The 23,575-nt window shown below is 54.4% G+C and overlaps 1 protein-coding gene across 8 annotated transcripts in view; it reads right to left on the minus strand.

Annotated features, from left to right (window-relative positions):
• Positions 1 to 328: 328 nt before the first annotated feature.
• The window catches only part of HECTD4 (HECT domain E3 ubiquitin protein ligase 4), a 157,822-nt gene continuing 134,575 nt past the window's right edge, over positions 329 to 23,575 (minus strand). For 7 of the 8 annotated variants that reach the window (XM_039868173.1, XM_039868171.1, XM_039868174.1 and 4 more), the window contains exons 60-76: positions 22,867 to 23,046; positions 19,298 to 20,604; positions 18,111 to 18,318; positions 15,361 to 15,584; positions 15,122 to 15,273; positions 13,928 to 14,034; positions 13,206 to 13,329; positions 10,720 to 10,910; positions 9,806 to 9,952; positions 8,853 to 8,972; positions 8,043 to 8,198; positions 6,368 to 6,471; positions 5,916 to 6,137; positions 4,316 to 4,482; positions 3,781 to 3,976; positions 3,012 to 3,234; positions 329 to 2,501 (exon numbers count right to left, since the gene is read on the minus strand). In XM_039868173.1, coding sequence (XP_039724107.1) covers positions 2,365 to 2,501; positions 3,012 to 3,234; positions 3,781 to 3,976; positions 4,316 to 4,482; positions 5,916 to 6,137; positions 6,368 to 6,471; positions 8,043 to 8,198; positions 8,853 to 8,972; positions 9,806 to 9,952; positions 10,720 to 10,910; positions 13,206 to 13,329; positions 13,928 to 14,034; positions 15,122 to 15,273; positions 15,361 to 15,584; positions 18,111 to 18,318; positions 19,298 to 20,604; positions 22,867 to 23,046 — 3,965 coding nt within the window. In that variant the 3' untranslated portion in view covers positions 329 to 2,364. The remainder of the gene's footprint in view (positions 2,502 to 3,011; positions 3,235 to 3,780; positions 3,977 to 4,315; positions 4,483 to 5,915; positions 6,138 to 6,367; positions 6,472 to 8,042; positions 8,199 to 8,852; positions 8,973 to 9,805; positions 9,953 to 10,719; positions 10,911 to 13,205; positions 13,330 to 13,927; positions 14,035 to 15,121; positions 15,274 to 15,360; positions 15,585 to 18,110; positions 18,319 to 19,297; positions 20,605 to 22,866; positions 23,047 to 23,575) is intronic. The other variant, XM_039868168.1, reaches the window with a different exon arrangement.

The following is a 23,575-nucleotide window of genomic DNA, read 5'->3' on the forward strand; positions in this document are numbered from 1 at the left end:
AAAACAAAGAAAAAAAACCCCTCACATTCAGAGAACACATTGATGGTCGCCAGAATGGGAGTGGGGTTGGGAGGATGAGTGAAAAAGGTGAAGGGATTAAGAAGTATAAATTGCCAGTTATAAAAATAGTAATGGCGATGTAAAGTACAACATAGGGAATATAGACAATAATGTAATAGTATGTGGTGTCGGGTGAGTACTAAACTTTACCAGGGTGTTTACTTCATAAGTTATGTAACTGTCTAATCACTATGCTGTACACCTGAAATTAATATACTGAATGTCAATTGAAAAAATGAATTTAAAAGAGTAGATGATCACACAACTCTTAGGATAAATCAAAATTAGATGAAGGTTATTTATTGGTGCAATTCTTTTCCTGTAGTGAGCTTCCTTTACACAGCCATGGTGTAAATAGCATCAAATTGAATGAAAAGTTTGTTAAATGCAACCATAAATAATTATAATAAATATACATCAAGTAACTTTACAGCACACGTTTTTTAGGGCCAAGGTTTGGATTTGTCTGGACCTCAATGTGCTCTCTGGGAGAAGCAATCACGTTAGCAGCAGTATCTTACTCACAGCTGTCATCTAATCAAGTGATGGGCCAACAGAAGCTTCCCGCACCCGTCCTGGGGAGGTAGCTGACAGTTCTGGGTCCATTCAAGGAATGGGAAGGATTGGAGGGGACCAAGAATTTAAAAATACAGGAGGAAGAACCACTTCTAATAAATCCAAAGGCTCTTTCATTATGCAGAAATGAAATAAGAGGATCCTTGTCAGGACTACATCCTGCTGCGACCCCCAGTTAAGGGGGCTGGGGCCCCGGGAGGCGGCGGCCAACCACATTCCTTCCAGGTAAGGGAACTGCAGGCAGTCACCTCTAGACAGTGATCCTGCATCACATGGAAGTGACGCGACCGGACGGTTAATCCGGGTTTCTGTTTCTGTAGGTTAGGGAATCTTTTCTACAATGGTCCTTAATGCAATTCCTAGGAATAACGGGGTGACGGGTGCTATCGGCTCTAACTCTAAAATCCACACCCTCCATCAGGCCAGGCCCGCAGGGAGGGGGGTGCCGCACCTCCCTTTCTCACCAGCATTTACGCTCCAGAGCCGCCTAGCAGCGCTCACTCAGAACTTTAGTATTCACAATATTATACAATAAATACAGTGATGTGATTCTGTGAACTGGCAAGGCCCAAAATGACAGTGTCCAACAAGATGACATATGCTGCTCTTGAACAAAGTACCTGGACAGAGACTTCTTTGGGGCACAAACGCAGGGGGCAGTGGCTGAGCCTGGAGCAGCCCAGCCCTGGTGCGCACACTGGGTGGCGAGGGGGTTGCTGGGTGAGCCCAGCCAGAGGGGCAGAGGGACGCCCCCACTTGCATTTCCATCCGGACTGGAAGGGTCTCAGTCACCGAAGTAGACCCCGAGCTGAGCAGAGCACCTCAGACAGCTCTTTTTGAAATGGGTGTGTGGCCCTTGGAGAAAGGGCCGTTTGAGCACAGAAGTGGGGCAGGCTTGAGTCGTGTGCTTTCCTGGTCAATCCGTCTCAGAAAAAGGTCCCCACTCGAGCACTGTCCCTCCGACTCCGGGTGTCCGCTCACCTAGAGCTGGGACGCACCTGGCCTGGCTCTGAACCAAGGTCGGGAATGACCCCTTTTGTCTCCTGCCCCGACGAGCTCTCGGGGGAGCTGTCAGACCAGGGCCCCAGAAGAGACGGAAAGCAGAGAGGGGTCGTCTGGGTGGGAAGGGACAGGGGACACCACGGGCTTTTCCTTAGAAAAACCCAGACCATAAACAAGGTTCTAGCTGGAAGATTAACGTATAAACCTCCACGTTTGGGTAGCTGGCTTAACCATTTCGAGATGGAAGGAGGCCTGCAGGCGCCGCGTCCAGCAGCTCCGGCCGAGGCGGGAGGGCCGGCTGCCCGCAGGCTTGTCTGTGGAGCTGCCCTGCAGAAGGAGCAAGGAGCGGCGCCCTTTGCGGCGATGGCATTCCACCCCAGCTTCCTGCGGGGTGGTTCTGCGATGTGCAACCTGCGGGCCTTAGGGCATCAGAATCCGGTGGCCACGAAGGACAATGTCCAGGAAGATCAAATGAGACACAAACCGGGAACTAAACTATCCTACGAACATACCATAAACAGGTAGCAAAAGAACCCACCACGAAACGTACAAATACAGAAGGTTAAGTAAGTCCTCCAGGGGGCCCTGGAATGTGGACACAAGTTCAGAAAAGCAAATCTCGCCAACCCCTCACGCAGGGCCCTGGAGCGACGTGCCTGCAGTCGCAGGCTTCCCAAGCCGGCAGAGCGGGGCCTCGGTGACAGCCTAACTCTGGGGCTCCCTCCCTCAGCCACTTAGCGGGTCTTCGCGGTAGTGAATGGCACAACGAAGTTTTTCCAGCATGATTTCCAGAGAGGAGTACTGGGGAAGCTTGATCATGAACATGCAGGTCTCCACGCGGATGTAGCGCGAGTCTGGGGAACCTACCGGAAAAACACAGGGGCCCGCGTTAAAGGGCTGGGCTAGGATCCCAGGAGGCCTGGCCGGCCCCTCCCACGGGCCAGGGGGATGAGGGCACGGTAGCCTGGGGTGGGGCAGGAGAAGATTCCAGATGGGAAAAGGGCAGGGACAACAGCACAGGCATCAGACTGCTGACCAGTGAGGGAATCTGTTTGCAGATAGGTTTGTCTGATAAGCAAAGGGTTCTGTTTTAATTATTTTTCTGCATTTAAAAGTTGAAAAATTAAAACAATTCTGGATTTTTAGCTTTTAAACATAATGGAATATATGTCAACATCGGGCCTGTACTGCCACGCGGTGAAGGTCGGGTCTGGGAGGCACGTGACCCTGGACCTGTCCCTCATTTACATTTGGGTTTTGGTGCTTGGGGTCGCATGTCCATTGTTCACTCTTCCTCATGCAGGGCGCAGCTCCCAACTTGAGAGGCGGGCCTGTGTGTCCTCACTTGGAGCATGACCAGGGGAGGGCAGTACCTGCTGTGCCATCCGGTGGGGCGATCTTCATGGGGTACGGGGGCACGTGGGCTGTGTCGGGGCCCCCGTCTTTGCAGGGGCAGGTGAACGGGATGCGCTCCTGGTTGCAGGCAAACTTGATGAACTTGCACAGCTCCTCCTGGGCAAACATCTCCAGTGCCCCCCAGAAGAACTCGATGTGCTGGTCTGTCTCCATCAGCCCCACCTGGTACATGGTGTGGGCCTGGGGAAGAAGGAAGCAGTGCCGCTGCTAACCCAGAGCCTCCCCAGGGTGGGCCCAACCCCAGACAGGGTGCGGCCGGGAAATGATGGCCAAGGGACACGGGGAGGTTCGGTGACGATGATCACCGCAAAGGCAGTTGTATCAGTGCTGGTCTATGGCCTGGGCACCAGGCCTGGCAGCAGGGACTGTACGTATGGTACCCCTTTGACCCCATTGGGCAGGTCTTCTCGCCATACCCAGCAGAGGTAAAGTGACAGGCACAAGGTCTCCTAGCTGGCAAGGCCAGGAGCAGGCCAGGCTGAGGAGTGGAGGAGTCTTGGCAAGAATGTGCGTCACCTCGTGATGGTGGCTTACAGCATGGGCTCTGGAGTCAGGCAATCTGGGTAGAGTTTGACTCTGCCATTTGCTGGCTGTGTGACCTTGGGTAAGTGCCTTCTCTCGTAGCTTCCGTGAACTCAGCTGTGAGGTGGGGATTAGCACAGCCCCTCCCGCATGTGAAGAGGACAGAGTGCTGGGCCACAGAAGGTGCTGTGACAGACCACTGACCTTGAGGAACTCGAGGTTGATGTAAGGGAGGCCGCAGGTCCGCAGCTCCATCTCCAGCGGGCTGAGCGTGGTGAGCAGCTGCAGGGGGATGATGGAGCCCAGGCCGGCCCGCACCGCCGTCACACACTCGTCATTCTGCAGCTCCCGCAGCCGCAGGCTCCTGATGGCTGCTGCGTAGATGTCCTTGTTCTCCCACCTGTGGGGTACGGTTGGGGGCGGGGTAGGGAGAGGTGAGGGAGGGCGCTCGTGGGGTTGCTCCTAGGTGCCCAGTTACCCAGATTCCTCGGTCCTGGAAGCTCAGTGAATTCCTCTCTTGTCTCTGGGTGTCACCTACCTTCGAGTTGTTTTCTTAATAAAATCCTTCTACTGAAAACAGTCCACCATCTTCCTTGGTACCCAATGTCCTGCCTCATACTCCCCACCCCCTCCTGGTGAAGGCCACCTGTCACCTTGTGCTGTTGCCCAGGTCCAGGTGCTACTGTCATACCCCGACCGACCAGTTCGGTCAGTCCCCTCCCCACGCGCACATACTCACGCCACAGGGACGTGCCGGCCGCGGCTGCACAGCTCCACCTCCTCGCCCGTCATGGTCAGGTAGGTGAACCTGCAGCAGGGCTTGTTGGGACCGTCGGGGCTCTCAGTGGCCAGGTGCTGAGAGGCGATCTCGGCACACAGTGCTTCCAGCTCGGTCTCGTCGTTGATCTGGAGGGCAGAGGCAGACCGAGGCTGACTGGCGGCCCCACTCCCAAGGCCCCCCGGGAGATGGCATCCCAGTCTCCAGCTGGGCAAGCACCAGGCACGGTTGGGGCGGGAGCTGCCCGCGGCCATCGTGAATGGGACATGGCTCAGGCCTGGCCAGTCGGAGCCTGCCGGGAGTTGGGGGCCGGGCACGTGACCCAAGCCTGGCCGACGAGACTCCAGTTGCGGGGCTTTTCCTGTGACTGTTCGGAAGCGGCAGCCTCTTTCACTGGTGTAGACGCAACAGTAAGATGAACACCTGGTCCTGCTGGGGGCCACCCTGACACTGATTATTGATGCTGACGTTGGAGCACCCTGCCTGAAGCCAACACTACATTTGTACATTTAGTTTTAAGAGCAAACTTTAAAAACATTTTCTTAAGATGGTTTGACCTGGGCTTTCTGTCACTTGCCATTAGACAACCCTGACATAATTCCACCCGTGGAAGACACATGGGCTAGCCTCTCCGCCATCTGGCACACCAAAATTAGGCGCCAAAAGACACTGATGTGCAGGCTGAGCTACTGAACTGATAGCAGGATCGGACCCAGAGCAGAATAAGCCTGCGGCTTTGGATGAAGGTGGGAGTTAGGGTCTGGTCATATACATGTTCTTAGCTGCAACCTCCCTACCATGGTGAAGGCTGCAGACACACGGCAGAAGTTCCGAGCACTTCTCCCTGGATCTTCCTTCCCCGCCCCCACCCCTGGTGTAGTTCTGGTATTCCTGGTGTTCCAGCACCTTCTGGGGCCTTGCCCGTGCCTTTCAGACAGAAGCCTTGGCTGGACTATCTGCCTGGGCACCATCTTACATGCCCTGCCTGCCCCAGGCCCTTGCTGCCACCCACCACCCCGGGAAGACTCCTCAGAGCAGTGCCTGACAGGTACTCTCAAATCCCCAGCCCATGGGGGCATCTTGCTTTGACCCTTTAGACAGTTCAATGTCATCCCTCTTTCTGCTGAGAAGCCAACTCTAGCCTGTATCTCGGCTTTGCTGCTCCCTTGTGCAGTCTGCCCCCAAGTGGTAGCTAAGGGGATGACTTAGGCAATCAGGTTCCTCAAAGGACCCATCAAGTTTTGTGACAGTGGGGCACGATCAGGATCAGCCAATGACCTCCTTCAGATGAGGTCCCTCTGGAGAGCAGCCTCGGCCATGCCTCAGACACTGTCAGGTCACCCCCAGTCTGCTGCTGTCAGTAGGGAGGGAAGCCAGAGGCTTTTGTCCCCATGAAGTAAACCTTGCTGGCAGAAATGGCTCACATTCCCTAATGTTTCCTGGGAGAGCCCAACCAGTCTTTAGTTGGGGAGCTCGGGTACCCCAGCCCATGAAGGCAGCAATAAGGGTCCTGGGGACACTGCTCCTGCTGCCCCTCAGAATAAATGGACTTTCCACTTACACTCTCAAATTTCTTGACATAATTGTAGGTGAGTATGTCTGCTTCCTGCAGGTCTCGATCAGGGTCCAGGGGCTCGCCCACCAGCGTCTTCCAGAAGGAGGGCAGGAGGTCCAGTGGAAGAGGGACGTCGGCTCGAATGGCAATTCCCAGCAACTGCCCCAGGAAGTGCAGCAGCTGCTCCTCCCCATAGGTGACGGGGCTGGGGGTCAGGATGTACTTGCCCTGGAGGTAGAGGCAGAGTTGCGGTGACTGGCATGTGCTTTGACTTCTCCCTGGGGACACATGTCCCAGAGCTGGTCCAGCCAGGGCAGCGAGGGCCAGCTCCACCCAGACTAGGGAGGTTTACAAGGGCAGAGGGCTGCTAAGGACATGCTCCCATGACCCCGAGTCACTGCCCCTCAGGAATGACCGCTGAGGGGCCGGGCTTCGGGTCCAGGTCTTGGGTGTCTTACCTTGTTCTTGTTGACAGCTGAGCTGGGGCACAATAGGAGGAGGGACAGCGAGGAGCTCTGCAGCTCTTTACACACCTGCCACAGGAAGTGGCGGAAAGAGCCACCTGCGGGACAGATGGAGACCTGTCAGCCCTGGGACTCCACGGCCTCCCTAGCCCACAGGCACTGTCCCCACATGGACCCTCAACTCCTTTGCCAGCTGCAGCAGAGTGGAAAGAAAACTCGCCCGAGGGCCAGGAGACCTGGGGTCACATGCTGCTGTGCCACTTACCAGTTGGGCAACCCCAGAAAATCCTTCACTCGCTGAGCCAGCCTCACTCAATCTATCACGGGGGCAGGGAGGGGGACAGGAAGTGTACCAACCTCCCAGGCTGGTTTCAAAGGTTCGATGAGATCGAGTGCTGACCCTAGGAGAGGCAGCTCTCACGCTGCCAGCTGACTTGTGGGCTTGTCTGAGCCGTGTCCGTCTCCCGGGCTGCACCAAGAGTAGGGCGCCGGGTTCACCCAGCACGGCCTCCCACCAAGGCCCAGGGGCTCAGTGCTTGCTCAGTGAACGCACAGCTGAATGGACGGACGCGTGAACACAGACGAAGGGCAACGGGCCACTGTCAGCCCTCCACACTGCCATCCCCACGGTGCCTTCGGTTTTCCTCTCAGTGGCTGGGCCTCTTCTACCCTTCCCTCTGCGTCCCCCCTCAGTGCCCTGAGGGCAGGAAGCTGAGGACAGCTGCTTGGTTGGAGCTGCATGGAGGATTTGCTTGGGGACAGATGTCAGTGTCTGGCCGTCACTCAGCTTCCACGGGGAGACAGGAAGCCACCAAGCTTTGGGCTTTGGAATCGGACAGACCTGGGCTGGAACCCCAGCTCGCTGCCTGACTTTGGAAAAGCTACGTAACTTCGTGGTAGCCCAGTCTGCCTATACGTAAAGCGGGCAACCACCACTACCTTGTGGCATTTTGGTGCTGTGAGGAGTGTGGCGTGTGGCGCACGCTGAGCTCTGTCCTCAGAGGACTGTGGGGGGAGGACTGTGGGGGGAGGACGCCACCGCGCTACTGGATGAGGCGCTGCCCTGGGACAGTGGAGTTGGGAGGGGAAGCCACCCCAGTGCGCCCAGCTGAAGAACTGGGTTTCTTCCCTGTTCCAAAGCGGGAGACGTTTCCCAAAAGTCTGGGGCTAAAACCGACCAAAAGGGCCCCGAGGTGCACTTTCTGAGCTGCGTTTCCTCATCCCCCACGCTGTGACATGATGGAAGGTGCCATTTCCATCACGGGCTCCCCAGCGCCCTGCCTGTCATGGGCCAGCCGACCCCTCAGCCGGGGCTCTCCCTGGGGAAGGTGGCCAGTCCGCACTGCGGGCGTCCCTGCACCAGCCAGGGCTGAAGTCCCCGAGCCTGGACGGCCCTGCACCAGCCAGGGCTGAAGTCCCCGAGCCTGGACGGCCCTGGGCTGAAGTCCCATGTCAGCGGTGGACAGTTCCTCTGGGGGCAGGGGCAAGTCCGGGGAGCTGGGTTTGGGGAGGCTGCATGGCATGGAAACCAGGACGTGGCGCTGACTCTCGCTAATGGGAGACGAGCCTGGGCAGTTTGAGTTAAAACTAACCGCAATGACTTTTTACACCCCAAACACGGCCCCCACCCCGGACTGGCTGGAGGAGAGCTTGATGGGCTGCCACTTACTGGTGCCGTGGACCTCCTCCCCAGTGAAGCGGATGTTGAAGGCATAGGTGGGGTCACCGCCACTAGCCAGTTTGACACAAAGCTGAGAGGATGGCACTGAGGCCAGCTGCCGGGCAGCCTGGCAGAAGTAGGAGTTTTCAGAAGCTCTGATCTCCCCTGGAAAGAGAGAGGAACCGATCGAACCTCCCGCGCAGCCTCCCGCCCTCACTCTGCCCCTCGTCCGGCCCCCTGGCCTTCTCTCTGCTCCGGGAACATCTCTGGGTCTTTCGTGCCTTAGCCACCTGGCGTCCTTGTGGCGCCGCCTCCTTGCCGCTGGGTGGCTGGCCCTCCCATCCCTCCGTCGGCCTCCCGGGGCGGTCCTCCCCAACCTGGTCCCTCTCTCGTTTCCTCCGCCTCACGTCCCTCAGTTTGTTTACGTGCTGTGGCCGAGACTCCTGGATGCCTCCCCAGGGTCCAATCTCCCCCTCTTGCCTGGTGCCTGAACCCCGACTTTAGTGGGTCCAGGGCCAACCACAATGAAGTCCACATCCCGCCGCCCGCTTCCTGCAGCCAGGTGGGGCCGTGGGGCCGAGTTCTCCAAGGGGAGGTAGGGAGAAGGCTTTCCGTCCTCCTCCTGCCGCCTGGAGGCCAGGGCTCCTGAGGGCCCCTGAGCGACGCTAGAGCAGCGGGACGGAAGCCGTCGGGTAAAGGAGGGACTGTCACAGCAGCCCTGGATTCCCTCCTTCTAGAGGCTTCTCTCGTGTGTGAGAAATCAACTCGTCTGTTCAAGGGCTGCTACTTGTGTTTTCGAGTCTGTGCAGCCCGTCTTACCCCCCACGATTTCCAGTGGGTCCAAAGTGATCTCAGGCGCCGCGTGGTCAGCTGTCCTCTGCACGGTGGCGTTCAGGACCCGGTTCATTACAGTCACCTTTGTGTCATAGAAGATGAGCCCTGAAGGGAGGAAGCGGGAGAGAGGCTGGGACGGGGCTGCTTCCCTCCCTTCCCCGTCACTCCCGAGGCCCGGCTGAGGCCATCGCCCCTCGGCGTCGTCTTCTGGGTGCCCTTCAGGTCCCTGGATGCCATGCTGCCAGGGGCATAGCGGTCCCCACTTCCTGGCGGGTAATAGTTAGGATCCACCCAAATGTCAACACACAAACCCTGGGACTCTGTCATGCCTGAGACACACAGCTCGCAGACGTACGAACCCAAATACACGAAGGACAAGGTTTGCCATAGCATTTTCTGAAACAGCAAAAAATAAAAACCAGCCAAGTGTCTATCCGTGGAGGACAGGCTCCAAGGCCACGGGCGCTCGTGCCGTGGGCTGCAGTGCAGGGCGGCTGTGTGTGCCGAGAAGCCTTTGAAGTAGGCTGTCATACAGAAAGTGGAGCTGCAGAATAGAATACGTGACATAATACCCATTTTTGGTTAAAAAAAAAAAAAGTGTGTGTGTGTCTGTTAGTACATGAATAGGAAAGTCTGGGGGGCAGATACCTACGTGTTAACGGTCACCTCTGGGAGGCAGATGCGTGGGAGGCAGACGGTGATCATAACTTTAACTGGATACGTTTCTAAATAATCTAAACTCTTTTCAGGTAAGTTTAATTTTTTTCAGAGCATGATTGTCTTTTCAGAGCGTAAAGTAATTGATTTTGGGTGAACTGGGGCTCCAGAGGAGACCTGCATGTTAAGTGTAAGGTTGGGGATGTGGGGGGGTGTCACCCCGACAGTGGCCTGGAGGCACGTGATGGCCTGGCGACTCCACCCGGGGCCCAGGCACTGACCTTTGGCCTCCTTCAGCAGGGCGGCGATGCTGTGCGTGAACATGGGCGTCTGGCGCAGCTCCACCAGGGGCAGGAAGAAGGTCTCCAGCGTGGAGTTCAGGGACTGGAGCAGGGCAAAGCGCAGGCGCAGGCTCTCGACGGGCACGCCTGAGGGCACGAGGGGCAGTCAGGCCGGGGGCTCTGCCCAGCACGGCTGCGACTCCATCTGTGAACAACTTGGGTGGTCCCTACGCCTGGGGAGGACCACCAGGGGCAGGCGTTTCAAGCGGGACCAGGAGGCTCCTGCAGGGCTGAGATGCACTGTGAGAGAGGGGCCCCCAACGTGCCGGGGACAAGGGGCGAGGCCCAGGTGGGTCAGCGGGAGGCCTGGCTCTTAAGGAATCCAAGGCCCCCAGCCCACCTTTGGGGCCTTGCCAGGACTGCACGCTGCATTATTTTTAAATTTTTAATTTGGAAATAGTCAGACGTATGAGAAGTTGCAACAACTGTGCAGAGTCCTGTGTTCCTTTCTGTCAGCTTCCCCCAGTGTGACATCATATATCAAAACCAGGAAGTTGGGACATTGGCACAGTGTCCTTTGTTTGTCCACACGTGTCTCCTCCCCAACCGTGAGAGACAGACACGGGGACAATTCCTTGCCCACGACGCCCTTCACAGCATCTGGGAGAGAGGGCGGGCCCGGGTCACGCGGCTGAGTGCAGGTGTGCAGGCGAAGCGGCAGCCCAGGGCACACGTGGGGACAGGTACAGAAACGGGCCTGGGGGCCATTTGCCAATGTGTCGTGACAGGAGTCATTTTCCAGGGGCGGGTCCAGAGAGATTGTCTTTTTTGTGCCTTCCTTGCATTGCCATGGGGGATCCCTGACAGGCAGTGGATGGGGTCATCCCTGAAGGCATCCCCCTAGGGCCACATACTCAAGAGACAGGCCACTCTGGGGTCGGTGGCATCCGCAGGGTCCAGGTACACCTCGTGGGGATGGAGCCGTGCGGGCGTGATGGCGAGGTGGCGGCATAGCCGGTTGACATACTGCACGAGCGCCACGTCCATCTCCAGGGTCCACCTCCTCGAGGCCTTGTGTGCGTGTCTCACGTCGATGCAGGCGCACCTGGGGAGAAGGGCAAGGTGGGCGGGCGCTGGGGGATAGGCGGGCTCCTCGGGGCCACGTCAAGCTCCCAGAGGCACTTCTAGGATGGCCCGGCCTCCGGCTGTTTCCTGGAGCTCAGCCAAGGAGCTGACTGCCGCACGTCAGCAGGGCAAAGCCCACGCGGAGCAGGCTGGAGGGGTGGGAATGACGCGACCTTTCTGGAGTTTGGTGACACACATCCACACGTGCCTCCCTCTTGCATGTGGGCAGTGGGGGGGCAATGGCGGGGCTCTGGCCTCCTGGGGTGAAATCGAGGCCACCCAGAGTGACGCAGGCCACAGGGCATGCCTACGTTTTGAAACTCTGTTTCCTCACCTGTAAAATGGAGCTAGCGAGAGCACGGCCTCATGTGGTGTCACGGGAACGTGCTGACAAGATGCCCGTGACGATACGCCGTGGTGCCCACACGGGAAAGGGCACTATGAGTGCCAGCTGCTGGTGTAAGGGCGGCCGAAGCCGTTATCCTTTACCCGGCGATCCCGTCTCAAGGCCCACCTATGGAGCGATCTGAACGAACGTCAGAGGTGCGTTAGAGCGCGCATCTCTGCGGGTCTGCTTTTCCATGGCAGCGTCAGACACAAGCCAAGCGCCCACCGCCAGGGCTCAGGTGACTACACTACACTGCCCCCTAATAACGGCCCACTGGGCAGCCATTACGATCAGCTGGTGGAATCACACTGAATGATGTGGGAAGATGAAAAAGGCAGACTGCAGAATGGTGGGTCTTGTCCGATCCCACTCCCCCAGCACTGAAGAAACCTCCCCCAGAAAGAGGTTGGGAGATGTTTAAGGAAACGTGAAGGTGACCACCCTGGGCGCAGTCACAGGAAATCTGCGTGCGTGCACATCCTGCACGACGGTCTTGTTAAGTGTGTGTGTCCTTACTCCACAAACATTAAGCCATCAACCTAAGGGAGGCAGGGAGGCGGGTGGGGACAAGTGCCTCTGGTTTTGGAGGCCACATGGTACTTCAGGTGGGCCACATGCCACATGAGGTGCATCACACGGGGAGGGCCGATTTGGGGAGGGGTGGAGCGTGGTGCCTACCCAGGAAGGTAGAGAGACCTTCAGAAGAGGACCTTCCCCCTGGGAGGGTCCCCTCGCAGCCCCTCCGGGCCAGCTGCTCCAGGCAGACGCCTCTGTGCCCTGAGACCAGTCGTGGTGAGGGAATGGTGTGTCAGGGCGTCGTCACGGCCCCAGGATGCGCAGGCACGAGCCTTTCTAGTTATCATAAATGTGTCACTTTGGAATTAATCCAATTTGTTCCCTTCTCACTTAATACATAGTTTCTGGTCCAGAATGAGTGATTTTACTTCCAACGAACCCCCAAACTCATCTGTTTTACTGATTTCTAAAACAAGTCGAACACCTGTTGCTGCCTCCATGATGCCCAGGCCCACGCAGAGACCGACTGAGCCTCCGATGAAGGTACAGAACACGGTGCCAAGCAGCGAACGATTTCCCAGTTCTAATCACGGGCTTTTAAATAGCAGGCTCTGGCAGCCCTTCCTCCTCTGATGCCCAGCACGGGCCGTGGGGTACATAGCCAAAGGGAGACGGTTTGGTTTGCTACCATCTTGTCGCTTAGCTAGAAGTGGAAACCTGATTTGTTTGGCCCTGGAAGCTCAGTGAGCAGTGATCTTGCTGTGCTCCTGCCTGGCAGGGACAGAGGGCAATAAGGATTCGGAGGAGAAAAGGCTTCTGGAATAAGAAATCATCCCTGTTAGGGGCTGAAATGTGAGTCTCTCACTAGCCCCTCCCCCAGTCATATGCTGAAGGCCAAGGTGAGTGTATTTGGAGGTGGGGCCCTTAAAGAGGTAATTAGGGTTAAATGAAGTCACAGGATGGGCCCTGATCCAATGGGACTAGTGGCCTTATGGAAGGGGGAAGAGACCCCAGGGCTGCATGAGCCCAGAGGAAAAGCCATGTGAGGACCCAGTGAGAAGGTGACTGACTGTTTGTGAGCCAAGGACACAAGGACACCTCAGCAGAAACCAATCCTGCCGCTGCCCTGATCTTGGACTTCCTGCCTCCAGAACTGCGAGAAAACAAATTTCTGTTGTTTAGCGCAGGGTCTGTTTTCAAATGGGTTAGAAAACCCATCTTAACAATTATGAAAAGTTAGGAAATGATAGCAGGCAGTAAAAGCAGGGCAGATGGAATGGCTCTCCAGCAAGTGTTTTCTGGGAGATGCGTCTGGTGGCTGAAAATAATTTTTACAGAAGGTATGGAACGGGCTGGGGGACAGCCTCTTACCTCTCAAAGTGCAGGTCGTAACCACAGGATAAAATTGCCCTCCAGACACTACGGACGTCTTGCTTGGCTCGGTCAACGACGAACTTGTGAAATCCTTCCAAGGTCAGATACTTTTCCTCAGGGACTGATGGAAAATTGTTCATGGCGTTAGGACCAGGGTCTGCTAACTGGCCATGTCCGCCTACTGCCCCAGTACACGCATCACCCTCACCCTATGGGGCCTCTGAGCTGCAGCCTCACGCCATCGGGCTGCTCGTCAAGTGGTGCGGGGCTTTCCCCACAGTCCCTCCCTTCTCTAATCTCAGACACATTTCAACTAATGTCGTGACCACGAGAACAGCTTTCTCCAACTCTGCGGGCCTTTAGGAGGCCAGAGTACTAACGCCCCTGAGAGCCTCCGGAAGAGGGTTCCTAAGCACATGTTCAGATCTTTACTTTCAGTTACAACCATCTATTTTCACCTTGGGTGAATGGTATTTCTGGAGCTGCTGTTTTGATCTCCATAAGTTCATGGTCATCGAAGATGGCATCCTGGGGCAATGACCGGCACTGGCCAGGTACATGGCCCCAGTGTCTTTGGCAATGCTGCCCCTGCTCAAACTAAGGCCTAAGGGCGCCCAGCCACTCAGGCACAAGCAACCAGGCTGGTTCCCGCGTGGGCCGCCTGTCTCCAGGATGGAAGCAGTCCCCGAGCCCCAATCAGGCCTGAGGTGCTCACTCACTCTCTTGTTTCTTGGTAGGTGACTTTTCTGGGTCCTTTTCATCTGGCTTGCTCTTTTCTGGGGACTTGGGCTTCACCGTTGGCTTCTTCTCGCTTAAAGCAGTCCTGCTGCAGGCCAAAGCACTGGGATCAGAGGGAATGCAGAACCTCACACATGCATGAGTTCGTGTTCACACAGGGCTGGGTTCCAGATCAGCTTTGCTCTGAGCAAAGTTTACTGAGCCAATTCTGAGAACAAACTGATGCCGTCAGATGTGAAAAACCTCAGAAACACTTTTCAAACGTTGTTTCTACATACTTTGGAGCTGTGCTAAGCAGCAGCCACTAGCCAGACGTAGCTACTTAAGTTTAAATTAATAAAGTAAAATTATGAATTCAGTTCCTTGGCTGTGCTCACATTTTGAGTGCTCACATGTGGCCAGTGGCCACTGTCTTGAACGGCCCAGGCAGAGACACAGCAGACTTCCATCATTGTAGAAAACTCCACTGCACTGTACTGACTTAAAAACACTATTTATACGCAATTAATTAATTAAAAGACCTCTTATTTTTCTGATCATCTAAACAATTCTTTTAGAGACTCCTGCTAGGTAACACTTTGCTATCAGGTTTCAAGTGTATTTGAGAGTCACGAGCCCATAAGAAAATTCTATTAAACACGTATGCATAGCCACATGGAATATTACACCTCAATTTAAAAAAAGAAACAAGGAAGCTGTTTCGTGCAAGCTTAGTAGAAAACAGAGCAGTAAGGGACAGGCGGTGTGCACGGCTCCCACAGCTGGGTGTGGATGTCATTTTGTACTATTTTAGCCATTTAAGAGGAGAATACATATGCATAAATACAATGTCATGCCATAAGATGTGAAAAGTAGTTGCTATGTGGGGAGTAATTACATTTTTTTCATGTATGTATTTTATAGTCTTTCTACAATGACAATGCATTATTTGTGTGGTTAAAAGAAGTTAGAGTTTTCAAACAGGTCTGCCCACTTTAGAACGTTTTATCAGTTCAGACTGGGCTGCTTTCCATCCCGCATGGTCCAGACTTCACCAGACTCGTGAATAAAATGAAACTCTCTCAGCTGACGAGCCAAGGACTGGAAGGGCCCCGCAGCCAAGCAGAGATCGGCCAGGATGGCGGGGCTCCCGGGTGCCCCTGCCAGGCCCGCCTCCGAGCGCCGCGCACACCCACCTGACGCTGTTGAGCACGGCCTTGTCCTTGGTGGGCGGTTTGGTGATGGGCCGCTTGGTGCTCACCACCTTCACGGGGTGCTGCTCCTTCCCGGCTCTGCTGTACTTGCTCTTGTCAAACTTGGGCTTTGGCACGCCGTACTTCCTTAGGATCTGTGGACGAGCAAAGGGGACAGGGTCCTCAGGCCCCCCTGAGGCACTCTTGGGGCCCGGCCCGGGAACAGGGGCAGCGGCAGCTACCTGGGTGAGCTGGTCCTCCAGCACCTTCTTTGGAGGCCGGACGTTGGTGAAGAAGAGGTGGAGGAGGTTGCCTGGTGTCTGGGAGTTGATCTGCTCTTTGCTCAGATAGATGTCGGACACTTTGATAGGCTTTGCTGGTGTCAGGCTCAGCATCTGCTCTGAATGGGCGCAGCTCTTAAATATCTCTGTGAGCACCTCTCTGGCTCCGGGCACCAGCTTCTCACCTGGTACGGAACGGAGGAGGGTGAAAGGGTTCTGCCGTGAACATGCCGTGGCGGGAAAAGCCTGCAGCACTTTATTTTTCATGAAGAATTTATTTTTGAAATTGTGTAACAGACATTTAGTAGCGACGATGGACAGTCTGCCAAAGCCTGGTTTCCTCTTTGGGGGCACACACCTCTGTGGCACGCCCAGCATTCTTTGCAGTAAGGTATGGCCTTGTGACACGGGACATGAGCCACTCCTGGGCCAGGCTGCTCTCTTCTGCACTCATCCCCTCCACTGGCAGCATGGACATGACAAGCCCCCGGGGATGGCAGACCTCGGCGCTCACCCTGGACTCTTACACATACAGGAAATTAACTTCTATTGGCTTCGAGACACTGAACTCTTGGGCCTTTATTATGACGGTTTAACTTCTTGTAACAACACATTAGTGCTAGACAGTCCCAAAGGAACAAAAAGCTACAGAGCCTGCAAGTAGCTTTAGTGAAAAGTACGAGTTGTTAAACGGGTATTGCATTATTGGAAAACAGGTTTCAAAACTGACACACTGAGCAGGTGGAAAAATAGTTTTCTTAGACCCAAGAAAATTGTCCACAAGCAGGAGAAAAAAGTACTTATTTTTTTGTCCCCAAACAAGTGTTGTAGAAGATGTCCCCACTTTTCCTAATGGGGCAATCAGGACGCGTCCCCATGCCTCTCAAGGCCATGGACCCCAGCTCAGAGCTGACTGGCCTTCCTTCCAGCCCTGCCCTCCTGAACCTGTCTCTCTGGAGGTCTGACGCACCAGGGCCATGCCCAGGTGAGGCCTGGGATGGGAAACAGCACAAAGGCCTCGCAGGCACGGGGAGGACAAGCGAGCCAGAGAGAGAGGTGGCCAAGCCCTAAGAGGTGACTCAGCAGAACCACAACTTGAAGAATCTCAAGCAAAATGTGTGTGGCAGGAATGTGGCAAACATGTTACCGAAAGATGGAATATCTTATGTAGGAGGTTTGACTCTAACAGAATCAGGAACTGGAACTAAATTCAAAGTATGATAAGACCGGGGAAGCACTGACTGTGGCAGGAAAAGATTTTAGGTTTCCCGCCGGTCTCAGACTAGTCACCCCAGGTGGGCAGCTGAGAGCTGATGGGGCAAATACACACTAACCCGGGAACAGGGCCGAGAGCAGGGCGAGAGGAGCGAGGCAGGCCCCTCGGGCTCAAGACTGCCCAAAACGCAGCGACGGGGCACACAGTTTAATGCAGTATTAAAAAAAATCAAAATTAATACAAAACAATCCACATTGAACAAAATAACACTGCTGTGCCGATACAAGAGGAAAAATCAGTAATAATGATTTTATTATTTAAAATTTTAATATTTTGTTCACCATGGATATTCTGCATTAATTTTGGTTTTTATAAATACTGCCCCAAAATATTATTTATTTAGAACACTGAGTTTCCGGAGTCCCATTAAATCATGTGCCTACGGCTTCACTTACCTCACCCTGGCTCCAGCACTGAGGAAACATTTCAAAATGTCATGGTCGGGGGATAAAAATTCGAAAGAACGACAAATAATAGAACTTATACTCAACATTTTTGTACTTGGAAAACATAAAAGAAAATAAACTCAACGACTCTATTATGAAATTTCAAACAATATCAAAGATTTAGAAAAAGGACTTAGATTAACAATTGAGAAAGACTAGTACATAATAAAAATGAGAACACAAAGAACTGTAATTATAACAAGAAAAAGGAAAAATTGCTGCTGCTTCTGCTGTGAAGCTTGGGGTGAGTGGCAGGCTTCCGGTGGGGAGGGGGGCAGTTTTGCTAGATCAGCTCTGTGAGGCCTCGGTAGAGCCCGGGTCCTGGATGAAAACTCAGCATCGTAACAGAAGATGTGGGGAAGCCAGACAGGTCCACTCACATAAGAGCCCCAGAACAACAAAGTGGGACTCTGTGAAAAAGGAGCCGGAACTATTTCTTCTCTAAGAGTTAGTGTTAAAAGGTGAAGCATTCAAGCACATGACCAAATGATTACTAGCAATGGACTCGGTACATTCTAGCTCCATAGACAGAACAAAATTAATACACTTGAACTTGAACAAGGCGAAGCCTGGTTGGACAAAAAGGAAAATATGACTTAAATGCCTGCACACATTCGACTCTGAAGCAGGCTGTGGCAGAGCCATTCCTGGTGGTCCCTTGGCTAGCTGGCCTATGGTGGCCTGTGACGGGCTGCTCCGATGGCCTTCTGAGCCCTGACAGCTGGGAGAGAGCAGGAATGTTCTCGCTATATCACATGAGATGCACGCAATGCACCTTCTGTGAGCCATGCAATGAACTTCTTGTCCCATCTCCCCAAGCCCGGAACCATTTCTCAAATATGCAACCCCAGGAGTGCTCCCAAAGTTCCTTTACGTCAAGAATAGGGGAAATTGGGCACGGAGGGGGAAATGATTTTCATTCCATTTTTTCTATGAATGTAAAACCACTCAAAAAAGAGGTCTATTACTTTAAAAAACCCATGACTCACCTTTAATTGACTTATCATTGAAGTAATCTTCTAGGCCTGGGCTCCCCTGAGTGTCGAACAGACTCTGATTTACTACGGACACAGTGAGAATCTCTTCCGTGGACATTTCCATCAACTCGTCTTCCCCATCCAAACTCGACAAACCGATCAAGTCGTTATTGTTAAATAAACTTGCTCGAATTTTCTCGATTTTGGCTCGGGATCTGATCTGTGTGAACAGAGAAAAGGGTAGGGACTGGGGTGCAGAGCGACCACCCCTTCGACAGGAATGGCCTTTGCTGCCTGCCGTCCCCTGGGACCCTCGCCTCACACGAGAGAGCGGGCCTGCGGTAAAGTGTCCCCTGCTACCAACAGTTGTAACCTTTAGGCAACAACTCAACTAGAAATGGCCGGGTCTGTGACTTTATTCGGTAGCTCAGCGGGCTGAAGTCCGTGCCAGCCTCCGAGAACGTCCCCAGGAAGAAGGTGGCTAGCTAGAGAAGCGATTCCAGGGAGGAGGCCAACCACCGGACCCCTGAGCCCCCGTTTCGGGGAGAGAGCAAGGCGGTGTGAGCGTTTCCCAGCGTCACTTGCTCCACACCCGAAGAGGGGGGGCAGTTTTCACTCTGAGCCTGACTCCCATCCCACAAGGGCACAGGGAGACACGGGATGCAGGATTTCTAAACAAGGAGGCCCAAGGAACAGACGGGACCCCAAAGCGGGAACGTGACCCGACTACGTGCACATCGTCTGAAACTCAGAATCACCTGGGAGAGAACGGCATGAGCCTGTCCTCAGTGCTCAGTGACGATCCCTCCTGTGATGGCAATGTTTACATCCCCAGGCCCCTCAGAAGGATACCGGTGGGTAGGGCTGAGTCAGAACGCACTTGACAGAGCCCCTCTGTCAGGGAAGGTCAGCCCCTCCAGCCCCTCCAGCCCCTCCGCCTTCCTCCTGCACTCAGCAGCAAACTGCATTCACTTCCTGACACCAGACCCGACAGTACTTAGAGCTGGGACCTCAGACACAGTGAACCAGCATAACAAATCATTACCGGTTCCGAGAGCTGCCTCAAGGAGAGCTGCCCCTAAGTGCCCAGTGTCAACTATTAGGTAATGGCTCGCAAATAACACTGGACGGCTTAAAGAGGGTTGGGGGATCCACACTGCTCCCGACTGCAGTGCTGGTCAAGGCGTGGGCACCGTTACCTCCACGACCGCGAAGCCTTTGATGGGGCGCGAGGCAAGGGGCTGGTTGTCCAGGGACGTGACCGTGTACAGGGAGCCCACGTCGGACACCGAGGCCATCTCTGTGTTGTCTAGCGGCTCCCCCAGGCTTCCCAGGCTGCCCAGGCTACCGGTGCTACACAGAGAGATGTCCAGGCTCTCCTGGCTGGACACCACGTGGGGCTCTAGCAAGCCAGGAGGGATGGGCAGCTCGAGGCCTGAGGGCAGCGGGTCCACAGAGAGGTCGCTGACTGTCTGCGAGATGCCCTGGGAGCTGCAAATGGAGGCCTGACTGGTGGAGGCCGAGGCGCTGATGCTCATGGCAGGCGTCAGGCTGCTGGACGTGCTGACCTCCAAGCTGTCCGTGCTCGGAAAGCCGGGGCTCTTCTCCGGCTCGGCTTTCCCATCACTACCCTCGGCCTTGTCTTTTGGCTTCTTGGGGTCTTCGTCCTGCAGGGGAATGTAGATCTCGTCTTTGAAGACCCCACCGTGGGCATTGCAGGCCTTGCGGATGGCGCCTCTGACGATGCCCTCGTCCAGGTGGGTGGGGATTCCAGAGATCACCAGCAAGCGGCTGTGGGCGGTGGGGCCTACCAGGGCCTGGCAGGCGTCGGCGATGGCGTCGCTCGTCACGCCCAGCCCCTGCGGGTCCTTCCTGGTGAGGTGCCGGAGAATGATGAGCAAGGTGAGGGCTCGATGGAACCACAGCATGTCCTCAGGCTTGCTGCCCCCGATGCTGAGCACGGCGGGGTCTGAGTCCACGGAGCGGGAGGACTGGCGCTTCCCGGAGGAGGAGGCCTTTTCCCGCTTCATCTTCACTTTCTTCCTTTTGGACAGGAGGCTAGGGCTCTGCGGTGTCTGTCCTGGGGACGACGAGGAGGAGGAGGAGGAGTCACTGAGGTTCGGGGCGGTCGTTGAGGTCACCCCGCTGGCTGTGACACTCATGTTGGTAGGCAGGGTCACTTCGGCCACCGCCAGGCAGCCTTCCATGAGTGCATGAAAGTAGGTAGAGAACCTGCCCTGGTCGGTGGCCGCCGCTGTCCCTGAGCCTCCGCAGCTGCTGCCTGAGACCCAGCTCTGGGTCTCCTCGTCGTACAGCTTATGCAGCTCTGACTGCAGGGCCATGAGCATGGCCAGACAGGGGTTCAGCTGGAGGGCGATGGACGAGGACAGGCCAGCGGGGCGCTTCCTCTGCTCCAGGGCCTGTGCTGTGCGCAGCAGCTCTGCCAGGAGATGGAAGACGAGCTCCTTCACACAGGCCGCCGTGTCCGTGGTCCACAGGAAGTTTCCTGAGGCAAACAGAAAGCAGCGAGAGCAGCAATCACCGTACAGCTCTTAGTACGTTCCAGGCACTGCTCCAAGCACTTTAGTGGGGTCCATCCTCACAGCAACCCTGTGGGACAGATGTCACATTATTTATCCCCATCTCACAGATGAGGAAGCAGGCTCAAACGGTTGAAGGATTTGCCCAAGGTCACGGCGACCAGGAGGTGGCCTGGCAGGCTGGCTCGAGAGCCTATGGCCTTCACTCCTGTGGCACATGATCGCATGGAGCTGGCATCTGTAGCTGAGGCCAAAAACATCAATATTTTCTTTCTCATGAGGTTATCAAAGTAAGTTGCTGACAAGTCACTAGAACCATGTTTCCGGAACCAAGGGACGCTTACTGCTGGGGGCATACAATCCAATTTTACCAGACAGCACAGAAACACACACTGAAAAACCATTCCTTTCAAAATGCTTTTTTAAGTGCTCGTTTTGTCAATGAAACAGCCTTACTGTGGGGCTGGTACTTTCTTAACAGAGATGGGCCAAGACTCAGAGCCTCTGACAGGCAACAGGACTTAGCCAGAATTTCCTAACAGTAACTACCTTTCTGTTTTTATAATTATCTTCTACTTATGTATGGCAAGGAATACTTATTTCCCATTTAAAGTAACGATATGAAATTTTCTTTAAAATTTAGGTTTGAAAAATATGGAGAAAGGAATTGATTGTCATGACAGCAATTAAATAAATAAATGCTGACAGACATGGCAGAAATGACATAAAGGTGGCAGAGGAATGACTGGAGGTTGGGAAATGCTGTCTAGAACAGGAAGGACCACATATTTGTGCTGAAGTCCCTTCACGCCAGATGTGTATCTTACGTTCACGCAGGCGTGTTACAGACAGGGAGCCCCCAGGGCCGGCCCGGCTGAAGCACCAGCCTGATCTCTGCTCAAGCCCAGCACCCATGGAGGCGGGGCTCGCGCCTCCTGCTCTCTTGGGGCAATGCTGTTTGCTAATTCTAACTGGAAAGAAGCCGAGGCTGTCATGAGATGCGGGCCTCATTGAGCCATTCACAGAGGACAAGTGCCAATGGGGTCCCAGGTTTGTCCCTCAGACGCTGTGTTTCCTCCTCCACTGCCCTTCCTCTGCCATTTGACACTGATGTAAGAAGAAGGCCTTGGAGAGAATTCTTTACTAAAATTGCAAATGGAGGCCCACGAGCTGAGACTGGCCACAGACATCTTGTCCCCAGAGACAGTGGTTCCCTGCTCGCCACCCTCCGCGTCCCCCGCCATCCCCATGTGTTTTAAAGAATTTGAATTAGTTGGGAAATAAATATCAATCTCTGGATTTCTGGCTTTTCTTGAAATAAAAAGTAGTAATACTTGGCAGGACTGGAGCCACGTCCTCATGCAACCCTGAGCAGCGGGGCTCAGTGGCTGCCTGACAGGGCACCTACCCTTCAGTTCGCCAAACTCCCCCAGCCTGCTTTCCTCCTTTATTTCCCTCATTTACATCATCTGCCTGACCCCTGAGGGCGTCTGAGTTTGCAACACTTTCCCCCTTCCAATATATTATAAAAACATTCAAAAATCTAGAAAAATGGAAATACTTACACAGCGAACACCTTTTTGCCCATCACCTGGATTCCACCATTAACATTTTGCTGTATTTGCTTTATTATATACAGCCACCTATCCCTCCACTCACCCATAAACTCATCTTAGCTTTTGATTATTTCAAAATAACTTGCAAACATCAGTACATTTCATCTCTAAACACATAAGCAGAGATATCATTAAAGTTCAATATTTATTTAGAAAATTTTTTGACGTAAATTAACGTATGGTAAATATACAACTCTGAAGCTGACCATTCCATGAGTTTTGCCAAAACCCATTTTTAACTTTGCAGGAGCGATGACGTCATAACATTTGATTTTGCAACATCATTCACTTCCATACCATCTTTAACCTCCAAAGTTTCAATATGGCATATATTTCTGTTTTAAAGTAAAGTGTGATAAAAATCGATCTTATTTTCATGGTTAGTTGCCGTTCCTAAAAATAATGGAAATATCCCGCAAACCACAGATGTGGAGGCCTAGGCTGCACCTTCCCCTCAACGCCCCTAGCCTCCTTCCAATGGCAGCAACCTGACAGGAGGCCGTGGCTGCTGGGCCAATCCCTAGCCCGCCTGGCGAGCTCCTCCCTCACACCCGAGACAGCTCGCCAGCTCGCCCAGGGCCCCGCTCCCGCTCCCGAGGGCGTGAGCCTCACCCAGCAGCTCCACCACCAGCAGGAGGACAGACGCCGGGATGGTGTCGGGCTCGTCCTCCGATCTCCCTTCGCCATCCTCTGACTTCCAGGACAGCAGCTGCTCGGCGAAGGCCACGGCCAGTGGGAACTCCAGAGGCAGGGAATGCAACACCAGCACGGCTCCGGGAGGTGGCGACACGCCTAAAAGAGCCCAGGAGGAAAGCTGTGCTTGGCAGCACCTGACCGAAACAGGCCCGAGGAAAAGGCCTGCCTCGTGTGTGTGCAGAAACAGCCGGAAAGGCTGCCGTGCGTCTGCTGGAGGCGAGGGGACTCGTCACTCCAGACAGAGTCAGCTGCAGGTGCAGATGAAGCCAAGGGACATCCCTCCAAGGAGTCCACTTATTGGTGTGACACTGGGACGAAGGGCAGCAATGGGAAGAGGGAAAGATGAACATTGCTCAGTCAGTCAGATACCAACGAGCCTGATGACTGGGCATGGAAACCGTTAAGTCAGACTTTCAAAGATGCTTCACTGGAACAGTCCCAGCTCGGTAAAGAAATAACTGGCCCTTTGGTGTGGCTGCGATCCCGCACTGAGCTTCCATCAGGCTTACAGAGGGGACGGCAGGGAGTCCTGAAGATTAGGCACTACCAAGACCTCAGGCCTTGATTCTCTTTTATTACCTTCTGTCATTGCCTGAAACTGACCCTGAGACCTGGTCCCCCTCAC

Source organism: Pteropus medius, unplaced genomic scaffold (genome assembly GCF_902729225.1).
Source record: "Pteropus medius unplaced genomic scaffold, Ma_sr-lr_union100, whole genome shotgun sequence".
Lineage (NCBI taxonomy): Eukaryota > Metazoa > Chordata > Mammalia > Chiroptera > Pteropodidae > Pteropus > Pteropus medius.